Below are 14,403 nucleotides of genomic sequence, written 5' to 3'. Positions count from 1 at the left end.
GTCTTATGTACATACATATCTATGCGTCTGAAATAGATACAGTATTTCAGTATTTTTTTTTTAATTGCAAAAGGCAGGGGAAGCGTCTCAAACAGAAACTGTGTCTGAAGAAAACAAAAGCCTCATCTGGACTTTGCTGAAACAAGTTCGTCCTGGCATGGATCTGTCCAGGGTGGTTCTGCCTACATTTATTTTGGAACCCCGTTCTTTCCTGGATAAACTTTCAGATTACTACTATCATGCAGATTTCCTGTCTGAGTAAGTAAATCCCCATTTCTTAGAAGATGCTTCACGGTTTTAGAGATTTTTCAGAGTGCTAATTTCAGTTGTTGGTTTCCCTGGTGGCTGAAGACAGTAAAGTGTCTGCCCACAATGCGGGAAATGTGGGTTCGATCCCTGGGTTGGGAAGATCCCCTGAAGAAGGAAGTGGCACCCCACTCCAGTACTCTTGCCTGGAGAATCCCGTGGACGGAGGAGCCTGGTGGGCTACAGTCCATGGGGTCGCAGAGTGTCAGACATGCTATTATGCTGTACCAAAATCAGGCTCTAATGAGATCCTGTTCTCTCTTCTCCACCACTAGTTGACCTTAGTAAGAAGTATGTTTAATGCTCTGCTGTGATGTTTCTGTTTATGAGGTCAAATGGGGTGATCACAAGCTTGAGGAAGACAGGAATTCTGCGTCTGCCTTGACAGCACTGCCGTCACAGGCTCCCTGACCTGTGCACTCAGCCCTCACGGGGAGAGCTGGCTGGCATTTGTTGCTCTCCTCCCCTGAGCCCTCGTGCAGGTCCTGTCCTCGGGTTTCTGCTTGCGTCTCTGCGTATCCTCTCTGTATGCAATAAGGCATGTGCCGCTTATTGCATCCGGAGCAGCCTGCCAATTGCTAGCTCATGGCATAAATCCCCGTTCTCTTTGTTTTTCTTCCTGCCAGCTGATCCTGGGTGTAATTCTGAAAAAGGCAGGCCTAAAGGAGGTGGAGGAGGATCTGCCTGCCTCCTTCCCAGCAGTTTCTTGGAGAACCATACTTTTCAAGGTTCCACCTGCTGCCCCCATTCCAGCAGCAGTTTCAAGGCGCTGTGTTTTCTGAGATACAAGGTTCTAGCCTTGTGATCTGATTTTTAGATTCTTCATCAGTATCTGTATTCAGTTTATTAGTCTATTAGTTGCATTAATGAATGTTGCAAGGGAAAAAAGCATAAGCTGATTCAAAGGATAATTGATAAAACTGGGAGATTTTTGCAAATTAAGTCAAACATGAAGTGTTAAGCTCCCTAAAATAAAGAGTTCTTAACCAGTGAATGAAAATGGTCATTAACTTACTAGAAAAAAAAAGAGTGGAGGAAATGACCAGGCAGTTAAAAAGTGAAGTATAGGAACAAGGAATTCTGCAGGCAAGAATACTGGAGTGCGTAGCCATTCCCTTCTCCAGGGGATCTTCCTGACCCAGGTATTGGTCCCAGGTCTCTTGCGCTGCAGGCAGATTCTTAAGTCTTCCCTGGTGGCTCCGGTGGTAAAGAATCTGCCTGCAGTGCATAAGACCCGGGTTCAATCCCTGGGCTAGGAAGATCCCCTGGAGAAGGGAATGGCTACCAACTCCAGTGTTCTCTCCTGGAGAATCCCACGGACAAAGGAGCCTGGTGGGCTACAGTCCATCGGGTCTCAGAGTCGGACACGACTGAGTGACTAACACACACAACAGAAACAAGTCCTTAAACATGTAAACTTAACTTTAAATATGAAAAGTGCAAATTCAGACCATAGTAAGGTCTATTTTTCCATCCATCTCGTTGACCAAAAATCTAAATGCTCTTATACCTCAGTTTTCCTTTCTTTTATCTAGCTAGAAACTTATTTCTCTCAGAATAGGAGGCAGCTTCCTATGAATCACAATAGGTTCTTGAGAGATGCCCGTCTCCCCAGATTCAGAGATTGCATGTCGGGCCGCGTGCAGTGGGGAGGATGTGGGATGTGTGGGGCTGCAGACGCTCACAGACTGCCGCTGGCTCATCCAGACCTGCACAGTGCCTTTCAAAGAAACCTGGCGGTATTTGCCAAAACGTGTCAGTGCATTCAGCCCTTTGGTCCAGCAATCCTGTGTCTGAGAATAACTGCTACAGACACAACGCTACATACACAAGATGATACACGTACAAAATTGTGGCAGCAGGGCTTGAAACAGCAGAAGACTAGATAACTCAAGTGTCCAGCCACAGCTGACTGGTTAAGTAATGTATGGTACATTCACACTAAGGGAAGAGCTCTGCAGACTGATTTAGAGGGATCGTCAGGATTTTACCTGTGTGTGTAAAAAAAAAAACAAAACCAAAGTACAAAAGAATGCATTGTTTTCTCTCCCTTTTAAAGAAAAAGGCTATATATTATATCTGCTTCTTTATGCTTTAAGAAAACTGAGTAAAAAGAAACATTTTAAAAAGAAAGTTGCCTATGGTAGGTTAAGCAGGAAGAACATGGAGAGATGGGGCATTGGCAAGACTGTATACTTTTTTATATTGCTTTGGAGTTTGTGTATTCTACATGCATGTAAAGTTTTAAATAAATTTCATAATAAGAGAATTTAAAGCAAGAGGAGCACAATGAGAGGGATAACTCCGGAAAAGCTCAACAACTTTAACTTGGCCCATTTGTCAGCAAGCCTAGGCCTAGCCTCTCCACCTCACTCTTCATCTCAGAGATCACCGTATTGGACCTTTAGATGTGCTTAAAGGGAGTAGTATAAATAGTTAAATGGCTGTGTGTGTGTGTGTGTGTGTGTGTGTATTGACTTCTCAGATTGACTTCTGAAAAACACAATCAGTGTTTTACTATGTTCACATCAATAGCAGAAGGGCAAGGGGACAGGTGAGTCATAGCTTCTAAAACTGTCTCTTTTAAAATGAAAACTGTTCTTTATCTATTAAATTGGTAGTTATTAAATAACTCTGGAAAATCAGTTGGTAGCACATAGGGAGATTCAAGTCTAAAGATGGGGTTAAAATCTTTTTGATTGGTATAAATTATTTTGTTTTCCATATTGGTGATTTGAAACTTCTGCATTTTATACTAGAGACTAAAAGGGCACATAGTCATGTGCTTCAGAGAGGCAATTTCATGGAAGAGGCTGATATTAGCATGTTGCACTATATCTCTCACCAGCTACTGTTGATTGCTTCTAATTACCATCATCAGCTGAGAAGAGACTAGATCAAGTGGACATGGTCCTTTTCTGACAAAAAGGACTAAAGACTTCTAATGAAATCATTAGCAAGACTGCTTGGCCATTGCTTCAGCATTGCAAATGCTAGGGATCATGCAGTGCGTGAATCTCAGAATCTATGTTTATTTTTTTCAATCACATTTTCAAATAGCAATATCTAGGGTTCTTTAGAACCCCAGTTGAGAAACCTTGGTTTAGAGAGTTTTCAAAAACTACTTAAGCAGAGGCTGGGGCAATATATCAAATAATAAGAAAAATGGGGAGAAAAATAACTAGGTTATGCAAAATGACTCTTGCATCCTGATTGCCATGGTTACTTTTACCGTCTGTTTTAAATATGAATTGTATACTTTCCTATCGTTTCATATTCAGTTGTTGGCCTCATTAATATTAGGGAGGCTTTGTGATATGTTCTGTAAAATTTTTCCATGTTATCATTTTGTTTTTTAGGGCTGCTCTTGAAGAAAATCCTTACTTCCGTTTGAAGAAAGTAGTGAAATGGTATTTGTCAGGATTCTATAAAAAGCCAAAGGTAGTGTTTATGCTTTACTTTCTTCAGCCTTATATATTTTTTCTGGGTTATCTTAGGTTATTTATGAATAATTACATTGCAGGCCCTCTTTTAATTAGCAAAATTGCAAAGTACTTGGTTGTATAGACCTGTATTCTGATTGAAGGCATTTAGTTTTATTTCATGTCATTGTAATTTTATAAGGATAATTCTCAGATGATACAGTTAAGCCCATCTTGACTAGTGTAAGTTAGTACTTTGAATCTTCCATGTTTATAATTTGAAACTTGTATGTTTTTTACTAGGGACTGAAGAAACCTTATAATCCTATACTTGGTGAGACTTTCCGTTGTTTGTGGATTCATCCCAGAACAAACAGCAAAACTTTTTATATTGCTGAACAGGTATTAGAAATGCTTGTTATAGAAGGAAAACTGATTTGGAAATTAAGATTTTTTTTAGGGAAAATATTAACTCAGTAAACTCACTGTTGATTAATCTTTCTTACTAGGGAACATTTGATAAGCATTCAGCCTCTTAATACTGACTACTACTAAATACCATACTCTCTTACAGTCATAGAATCCTGTGATCAAAATTAAGTCTTTATTTTTCTTGCTTTGCTCTCTGTTTTTGTTTTTTGGTTTTTTGCGGCCAGATACTTCAGTGGTTCTCCAGTCCCTAAATCAAATTTAAACCCATTTCTCTAACATTCAGAGTCCTCCATATCTTTCTGAATTTATCTCACATTACTGGCCTTTGGGGGCTTCTCTGGTGGCTCAGCTGGTAAAGAATCCCCCTGCAGTGTGGGAGACCTGGGTTCGATCCCTGGGTTGGGAAGATCCCCTGGAGAAGGGAACAGCTACCCACCCCAGCGTTCTGGCCTGGAGAACTCCATGGACCGAGTAGTCCATGGGGCCGCTGAGCCGGATCCGACTGAGCAGCTTGCACTCACCTGCCGTTTTAAGCGCTCCACAGTGGTCAGACCTGTGCGTTCACAGTCAGATCACCTGCTAGTGCGCTTTGTTGCCTCATTATTTTTCAACTTAATTCTCCAACCCTGTTTCTTCCCAGCTATTCATCTAAACAAATTCTGGCCTGCTTATCTTCCATGTAGAGACTGTAGGGAGGATGAGAATACGAGGTGTTATTTGAGAAACCTTCGTCTTCCCAGTAAATTTTAATGTACTCCACAGATTGAAAGCACTTTATCGGTATTGGTTTTTTAAATGATTGCATGTTAGTTTGCTGTAATTCTTCACTAAGTTGAGAAGCTTGAGAAGTGATTAATTTTACCTTTGTCTCATTTTAGAAACCTTAAGCTGTATACGTATCAAAATATTAATTATTAAAATGACATATTTGTTAAAACTTTTGTTCGTTTTTTAAGTCTGTTCAGTAATCTACATGAAGAATAGCCACTGTATTAGTTATTCATTGCTGTAAATTCAAAACTTCATGGCTTAAGACAACGAACATTTATTATTTCATGTAATAAGGTTAGGGATCTGGGAGCTGTTTAGCTGGGGGATTCTGGCTCAGGGTCTCTCCTGAGGTTGAGGTCAAGATGTCAGCCAGCTTTGCAATCTTCTGAAGGCTTCTGCTTCCAAGGTCACCACATGGCTTTTGAGAGGAGGTCAGTACCTTATCACATGGGCTTCTCCGTAGAGTTGTTGACAACGTGGAAGCTGGCTATTCAAAGCTAGTGATTTGAGAGAGACACATACACCAAGATACATGCTGCATTATAGCCTAGTTTCAGAGGTGACATACTGTGACTTCCACACAGACTGACCCGGGTACGGTGGGTACAGTGTAAGAGGAGCTCATCTATTGCTGTGAATACCAGGAGGTGGGTTTCCTTGAGATGCATCTTGGAGATTGGTTCCTACATCATCAATATTTAATTTTACTATTAAATACTTACCAAATATTTCTTTTAATTCATTATTAGAGTATACTTCTAAGACTTGAGCTTTTGATAATATCACAGTAATATGCTCATAATTATTATATTTTCATGTATGTTTCCTGTGTTCAATAGGTGTCGCATCATCCACCAATATCTGCCTTTTATGTCAGTAACCGAAAAGACGGATTTTGCCTTAGTGGTAGTATCCTGGCTAAGTCCAAGTTCTATGGTGAGTTTACCCATGTCTCAATCTATATGCTTTTCTGGGATTTAGTATTTTCTGGTGAGCTTTAATATAGACAATGTCTTGTACTGTTTTCAGCAAGGGATTTGTATGTCATTTTAAGTATCAGTTTTATTTGGATAATGACTTTTCATTTTTGTTGTTTTTCTTTGCTCATTCATAAATAGAGCTTTCATCACATATGTGTAAATTTACCGCAAATACCACTTATCAAAAGACAGGATGACTGTCCACTATAGCTTGCCATTTTAGTCCACGATATATTTCTTTAGCTTTTAGCTCTACTAAGATTTTTTGTTTCATTTCACTGTACCTGAGAGGTTGATCTTTTGATTTAGTCTTTGACTAGAGAGAGAGAATCCAAATACAGTTAGAATACTTGTCCAGAGTCCAATATTGAGAGTAATGGTATTTTTACCTTGAATCAAGTAACATGCTACTAAAAACTTTTGTTAAAAAAAAAAAGAAGGAAAATGAAGAAATATGTACAGTAGGAACTCTTAATCCAAAACCTGTGACAGTTCAAACAAGCAGATCATCCCTTGACACTTGCTTTGTTTGGCTTATGGTTTTTATTTTTTTGCCTAGTGTTATATTTCGCTTGTTTCAGAGTATGATCCTTTTCTTCTGAAAGTTGCATGTATTTGAGTTTTTCCCCACTGTACCCTTCATCTCTTCATGTCCCTACCTTGACTATAGTGTAGATAGCTTTTGTGAATGTGTGTTCTGCCCTTGTAGAATTTTTATTCAGTACCAACTACATAGCTCACTTTCTGGGATTACTTTTTGCAGCTAGCCTTTTTTCACTGTTACAGAGAATATAGTTGTGTATATCAGAACTGTCTGTTCCTTTGTAATTTGAAAGAATTTACTAAGTTCAGACTTTGTAAGGACAGTTTTTTTGTAACTTCCTCGTTTCTTCTTCGGTTATTGATTCTTGCCTGGAGAGTTTGATAATTTATTTTGTTTCAGGAATTGGTGCATTTTCTTAAATCTAAATTAAGCTAAATTTAATGACATCTGGGCAGAGTGTATTCCTCTTAACAAGTAGTCTCTTGACATTTTGATGTACTAAATTATCAGTTTTTCCTTTGATGGTTTTTCTCTTGATGTCACAGTTAGAAAAATCCTTTCGCGCTTCAGCTTATGTAATAATTCACTTGTATATTCTTATACTTTTATGCTCTCATTGATCTTTAATTTGGCTAGAACTTACTTTGATGTATACGTTGTGAATGGAGTGAAGCAAGATCACGACTTTCTTTTCCTAAAAGCCAACTAATTTTCTCAGTATCTAGTTTATTTATAAATGACTTTTAGTGGCATTATTTTCTATTTCAGGTTCTATCTTCTGAGGTCTGTTGATCTGTTTTTTCTTGTACCACTAGTCTCTGCCCTAAGAACCATTTATTTTTAAATGGGTTTCTTATATTCTGTGGAGCAGGTGAAATATAGGTACTTAGCCATTTTGCTATGGGTTAAATAATTTATCATCATTTGGGACAGCTGCTCTTGTTTTTCAAATAGTATGCATGAACCATCAATTTCATAATCAGAATATGAGTTAAGATTTTGGAATTCTGGACCCCAGTCTTGACTTACCAAATCAAAATCACTGGGCTCAAGAATATGCATTTTTATAATCTCAGGTAATTGTAATGTACACTATAATCTGAATAGCTGATGATACAATGTTAAATGAAAAGCAGAATACATCTATGCTCTGAGTCACCTCTACTTTAAAAGTATTCATGTTTTTAAAGTAAAAGTAAACATGCATTCATGTTTAGGAAAAAAATCAAGATTTCATGATTAACCTGAATTATAGAATTATGGATAATTATCTTTGGATTTTTCAACTTGCCCATGAAGAACACATATTTCCTTTAAAATAAGGAGACATTCAGTTATTTTAAGATATAATATGGCTATGAATACTGTATAATAAAAGGTAAACGATTTAATGATATGCAAGCACATGTATACAGTTGGATACAAAAGATCTGTGTGGTTTTACTGTGTTAAAAATGTGTATAGACAACAATGTCTGAATGAAGCCCTCCTGGACCATCCTTCTCCTCTGTACATTTGGCCCTAATACCAAAAGCAGCTGCCTGAAGGTATTAAAGAGAGAGCAGCTGCAGACAAATTCAGTGGGAAGCCCACAGTCATAGAACAGAAATCACACAGAATGAATCCTTGCTTCTCAGCTTCAGGTTACATATGGTTAACAGGGTAAACTGGTAGAAACATTGCAACCTTTCCAGTCTGGGGAACCAAACACTAAATTTGGAGAAACCATGGCCACTAGACAGAGAACAGGAACCCTAAATGGCAAAGAGCCAGAGAGGGGGATCTCAGATTCATTGCTGTAAAATTACCCATCGCATTCTCTTATCTTCCTCTTGGTGTCTGCACGCTCTGTAGTGATTCTGCTCATTTTATTCCTGATTTGTGTTCTTTATTTTGATCTGTCTGTATCAGTTCTTGGCTTCCTAATTTTCTGAATTATCTGTCCACTTTATACACTGATGTCTGCTCATCCTTATTTCCTTTCTTCTACCTACTTGGAATTTAATTAGTTCTTTTTCTAATTTCATAGGGTAAAAAGTCAGATAACTGATTTGAATTTTTCTTCTTTTCTAATTTAAGTTGTAAATTTCCCTCTAAGCACCCTTTTCTACTGTAGATATCTGATAGATGTCCTCAATATGTTTTGTTTGTTTTGGAATGGTTAAATTATTTTCTGTGAAATTTAATAAGCAATATTTATTTCAGGAAACTCATTATCTGCAATATTAGAAGGAGAAGCACGGTTAACTTTCTTGAATAGAGGTGAAGATTATGTAATGACGATGCCATATGCTCATTGTAAAGGTGTGTATTTTCTATACTTGTTAGATTCCCCTAAATCTTCTTTTTAAGTAAATGTATTTGACTGTAATTTGTTATGATTTAAGATTGCTAGTTTCTTGGCCTTTTGTTTGAAAGTGTCCTTGATTTACAGATACGTAAGATCATTGTTATCATCTGCTAAATACTTCTATAGTGAATTAATTCACCACAATGGACTTTATGTGACATGTATATTAGTTTGGCAGAGACTAATTTATAATAATGGAATTTCATTTGCCTTATCTGCAAGTTATAGAATTTGGTGAGGCTGACTATTATTTCAGAATCCTTGAAAGTGATTTTCATTTTTTTGTACCATTACCCATTCCTTAAATGTTAATTTACTGCTTTTCACTGTAACAGGCTCCTTAAAATTTTTTCTCGTCCTTATTTGGCAATTTCTTAAAAATTAATGTACTATGCTTTTCTCCCATTATTTAGTGTATAGATAAAGATATTAAATAGTAACTATCAGGATAGGACAGGCATTCAACTATTCTGTGAACTCTACATTTATAAACTCATCTAATCATTCCAGTAGCCCTATAAATTAGGTGATATTATCTTTGTTTGATGGACAAGCAAAATGAGGCAGAAAGAGGTTAGCACAAGTTCTGTAATCTGTACTGCAGTTCTATATGGCACCATCTTAAACACTCTGCCCCATCATTATCTATACCATCCTTTCCAACCCATTTCTTAAAAATAGCTTTTTAGGGTAATTATCCTCTATTTTAGGAACTGATTCATGAAAACATAGAAATTACTTAATATGGCCTCATTTCACAGGTGAAAAACTTGGGTTAGGAATCTTACCTAAAGGCAGACCAGCTAGTCAGTAAGCATGCTGAGACCAAGAGCTAGGCTATTGGAGCCCAGCCATTATGCCATGAATCTCTCTGTACTAAGTACAAGAGCGCCAGCTTGTGGCCTCAGTCTGGGTAATTCCTAGAGCTTCATGTGTGGTTCTTGAAACAAGCATGAAGTGAAACATTTGAAATCGTGAATTGATAAATATATTTTTTAAATTTTGGAATAAGTAAAATGATATTTTATGTAGATAAATACCTGATACCAGACCTAAATAGCAACAAGGAAAACTTTTTATAGCACTGTTTATATTGCAGGGAAAAAAAAGGAAATTATAGCCTCTTGTGAATGATGAAATTATTATTTTCTACCTTTGTATATTTTCTAAGATGTGTTCCCCAAATGAGTAGTCTCAAATTATTTTATAAAGCAAGAATTCCATAGTCAAATAACTTGGAAACATTGCACAGTCTGTTCCTCTTTTGAAAATGAGCATTGTGTATTTGCATATTAAAGACTGCCATGGGAGTTTAGTCCAGCTTGGAAGGCATTATGCTAAGAAGTAAAGTCAGACAGAGAAGGACAAATGCAGTGTATCACTTATACATGGAATCTAAAAAATACAACAAACTAGTGAATGTAACAAAACAGGAAGCAGATTGGCAGATACAGAGCAGAAACTAGTGGTTACCGGTTGGGAGTGGATTTTGACGGCAGAGAAGTAGAGGGCACAGGCTGTTGGGTGTAAGGTAGGCTCAGGGATGTGTCTACAACACGGGGAATATGACCAAGAGTTTGTGATACTGTAAATGGAAAATAATCTTTTAAAATTGTGTGAAAATTTTTAAATTTTTAAAAATTCCATCTGAAATGTTGTTTAAAAAATCAAATTGAAGAACGATCTGTATAGCATAATTGTATGCAAAATGAGCTTATATAGTTTCTGTGCATACATGGTAAAAATATACAAACTATGGAAATGATGAATATGGGGGAAAAAAAGAAATTAGTCCAAGAATGTACACACACACACACACACACACAGCCTGTTTAACTCGTCAAACTCAGAATTTCCCCAACTTTTAGTCAAGTACCAAAATGGGGAGATTTTTTAATTTTTCTGACACAGTTGATTATTGTTCACAGTACTTACTTTTTATAATGTCATCATAATGCTGAACTAACGAATACCAAATTGTTGCTCCTAGAGGAGACGCATGGTGAGGTTCTCATGAGCCTTCTGTCACCGTATTTTCGTCACCCAGTCAAAACATAGCTTTGTTTTTATGTGTGTGCCTGGTCGCTCAGTCATGTGCGACCCCATGCCCTGAGGCCCTCCAGGCTCCTCTGTCCATGGGGATTCTCCAGGCAAGAGACTAGAGTGGAGCTATGCGCTCCTCCAGGGGATCAAACCCAGGCTTCCCGCATTGCAGGCAGATTCTTTCAAGACACGGATTGCTTTCTTTCTCATGGCATATATTTTTGATTCATTAACATTGAATTAACAGCCAGCAGCACTATAACTCATGCCTAAACCAAGCATTAACTGACACATTTTCCCTGTAAGGTACATCACAGTCTCCTGTGCTTAGGAACACCAGACAGCACTTTAGCACTGCCTTTGGGGGGCATTGTGAATAGTAAAATCACCAACAAAAGCACAAAAATGTGGCACTGAATATACTGCATAAAAGACTGCATGAGCAATGAAACCAGAAGTCAGTGTCTCGCCTTGTTTGACTTCAACTTCAGTGTGTGCGCTGGACAAATATTTCAGCACTCTGCACACATCCATGAATGAATACAAAAATGCTCTGGGTAGAGACTACTAACTTATTTTGGTGAAAATAGGAAATTCCCTGGTTAGGACTTTGACTTTAACTACAGGGGACGTGCGTTTGATCCTTGGTGGGGGAACTGGAAACTAAGATCCTACATGCTGCATGGTACAGCTTAAAAAAAAAAAGGTATTTTAGTGAGAGTATTAAGTTGCAAATGTAGAGTCCTCAGATAATGTGGATCAACTTATCTTTTTAAATCCTTCAGAACCAACTTTGTGTGTGTATTGTAGATTGTTATTGGATAGGATAGAATCCTCTTGAATTATCAATTTCTACTAGAAGGAGATTAAATTGTAAAGGTTTGCTTGTGATAAGCCAGTGTCTCTCTTTTCAAACTTTTGTCAAAAAATTTTTTTTTCCTTTAGGAATTCTTTATGGCACAATGACCCTGGAGCTTGGTGGAACAGTCAGTATTACATGTCAAAAAACTGGGTACAGTGCAGTACTTGAATTCAAACTAAAGGTTAGTAGAGAATAATAGGAGGTATCACCTCGTTAAAGAGGAGCTGTGCTATAAATACTCAATAAAGAGCACAATTTTGTTCCTAATTGAAAACTAAATATAAGAACACAGAATTCATGAAAAGGCAGCCTTGGAAGATTCAAATCAATAGAAAGCCATGATTTTCTTGTTTTTAATTTTAGTTAATGAAACTCTTACGAGTGAGCAAAAGTCGTTCAGTCATGTCCGACTCTTTGCAACCCCATGGAATATACAGTCCATGGAATTCTACAGGCCAGAATACTGGAGTGGATAGCCTATCCCTTCTCCAGGGGATCTTTCCAACCCAGGATTCAAACTGGGGTCTCCTGCATTGCAGGCAGATTCTTTACCAACTGAGCTATCAGGGAAGTCCATAGGAAATTTAAGAAGAAGAGAATGAATGGAAATTTCTTAGTAAATTGAAGCATTGCTTTACAGAATACCAAAAAGTATATATCTGAAAAGAAGTATTTATCAGCTTGAGCTATAGCTGTGTACATTAAAGCAGTTGTATTACTTATTATTTCTAACTTAACATATTCTGAAATTTGTAAGTGTAGAAACAACTATGTCTGTTTCTTAGTGGTTCTGTGGGCCAGGAATTTGGACAGGGCATGTTGGAGATGGCTTGTCTCTGCTGCATTATGCCTGGGGCAACAGTTACACAGGCTGTGAGATACTTAGCAGGTGGGGGCTGGACACATCTGACAGCTCATCATTTACATGACTGACGACATGTAAGTAATGTTGAAGTGAATGAAGGACTGGGAATGCAGATCTGAGCATGTGGTCTTGTCTTCGTCACATCAAGGGGACCTTAGACTTCTGCTTGGCTCAGGATTCCAAGTACGGGTGTCCTTGTAAGCAAGACAGAAGACGCATTGCTGTCCATGACCTAGCCTCAGAAATAAAATTACATCATTTCCACCATTCTCTACTAGTTGAAGAATTACAAACCCACCTAAATGCAAGGGGAAGGGATATAGAGCCCACTTCTCAGTGAGAGGATGCCAGGTTCTCATTGAGGAAGAGCATATGGGCTGAAGAGGAAAGGGGAGATATAGTTGAGGTCATCTTTGGAAAATTCTGTCTGCCTCAGCATGGAAGGGAAGTTTAAGATCTTTTCACAGTATCATTTGTTGATACAGCACAGCATTATTTTTAGAAAAAATTATTTCTATGAATTATTTAATGCTTACAACCAAATATTAGTTGTAAGTATCAGCTGTGTTGATATCCAGCAGATCAGCAGCTTTGCTCTAATAAAAAAGATCTCTTTAAGTATTATCTGATGCAGTGCCCTTTGATTTTTTTCCTTCTTAGCAAACAGTACTGAAAATCATGACTGAAGAGGTCTTAAGTAATTTATGACATCTTTAAGGATTAGATTGGAGCATCAAAATTTTGTCAGTGAGGACAAACATCAGTAAGGCAATACAGTGACTCAAATTATATTTTTTCTAATTGAATTTCAAAAGTTTTTTAATTTGAGTATTGTTTTATTGGTTTGTTTTAAAAGAGGAGTTCCTATTAAATATATGAGTTAAGTCTCTCATGTTTACTGAGTTGTTATTGCTTAAGATCCTGCAGCATGGATAGAGGGCAGTCTTGAGTCTAGAGAGCCCAAGACACAAGCCAGTTATTTCAGTGTTAGCTTTCTTAGCCTGTTTCAGTTCAGTCGCTCAGTTGTGTCCGACTCTTTGCGACCCCATGAATCCCAGCATGCCAGGCTTTACTCACACCCATGTCCATCGAGTTGGTGATGCCATCCAACCATCTCATCCTCTGTTGTCCCCTTCTCCTCCTGCCCCCAATCCCTCTCAGCATCAGGGTCTTTTCCAACGAGTCAACTCTTCGCATCAGGTGGCCAAAGTATTGGAGTTTCAGCTTCAACATCAGTCCTTCCAATGAACACCCAGGACTGATCTCCTTTAGGATGGACTGGTTGGATCTCCTTGCAGTCCAAGGGACTCTCAAGAGTCTTCTCCAACACCACAGTTCAAAAGACTTGGACCTATATAGTCTGCTTTTATCTGTTTTTTCACAGCAATAAATTTAAAATTTTTACTGAACATTTCTGACTAAAATTTGAGTCAGTATTTCACCATTTGTGCCTCAACAGCACTGTATAGTTATACAGTTACTTTTTCGGTTGGTTTTTTTTTTTTTTTTTTTGGTCTACATTGTATGTAAATATGTTAAAAGTAAAATGTTTCTTCATTTTTTCTTTTAAAAGCCATTTCTAGGTAGTAGTGATTGTGTTAATCAAATATCAGGTAAACTAAAACTGGGAAAAGAAGTACTAGCTACTTTGGAAGGACACTGGGTAAGTATTTTTATATTTTAGCTTTACAAAAAGAATTTTATTCAGTGGGAAAAAATTAAACATCAGATTTTATAAGTTCACTTATTCCATTTCTAAGAGCATGACTATTCAACATAAGCCTCAACTTAAATATTTTGGTATTTCTCTGTTATCAATAATATTTAG

The 14,403-nt window shown here is 37.6% G+C and overlaps 1 protein-coding gene across 8 annotated transcripts in view; it reads left to right on the top strand.

Annotated features, from left to right (window-relative positions):
* The window catches only part of OSBPL8 (oxysterol binding protein like 8), a 162,423-nt gene that overhangs the window by 133,249 nt on the left and 14,771 nt on the right, over window positions 1–14,403 (top strand). For all 8 annotated transcript variants that reach the window (XM_020886126.2, XM_070454232.1, XM_070454231.1 and 5 more), the window contains 7 exons: window positions 74–258; window positions 3,666–3,747; window positions 4,032–4,130; window positions 5,771–5,867; window positions 8,661–8,759; window positions 11,794–11,891; window positions 14,149–14,238. In XM_020886126.2, the coding sequence (XP_020741785.1) occupies window positions 74–258; window positions 3,666–3,747; window positions 4,032–4,130; window positions 5,771–5,867; window positions 8,661–8,759; window positions 11,794–11,891; window positions 14,149–14,238 (750 nt within the window). The remainder of the gene's footprint in view (window positions 1–73; window positions 259–3,665; window positions 3,748–4,031; window positions 4,131–5,770; window positions 5,868–8,660; window positions 8,760–11,793; window positions 11,892–14,148; window positions 14,239–14,403) is intronic.

The sequence above is a fragment of the Odocoileus virginianus genome, chromosome 24 (genome assembly GCF_023699985.2).
Source record: "Odocoileus virginianus isolate 20LAN1187 ecotype Illinois chromosome 24, Ovbor_1.2, whole genome shotgun sequence".
Classification (NCBI taxonomy): Eukaryota; Metazoa; Chordata; class Mammalia; order Artiodactyla; family Cervidae; genus Odocoileus; species Odocoileus virginianus.
Note: the sequence above shows the minus strand (reverse complement) of the source record. Positions and strands in the feature narration are given on the sequence as shown.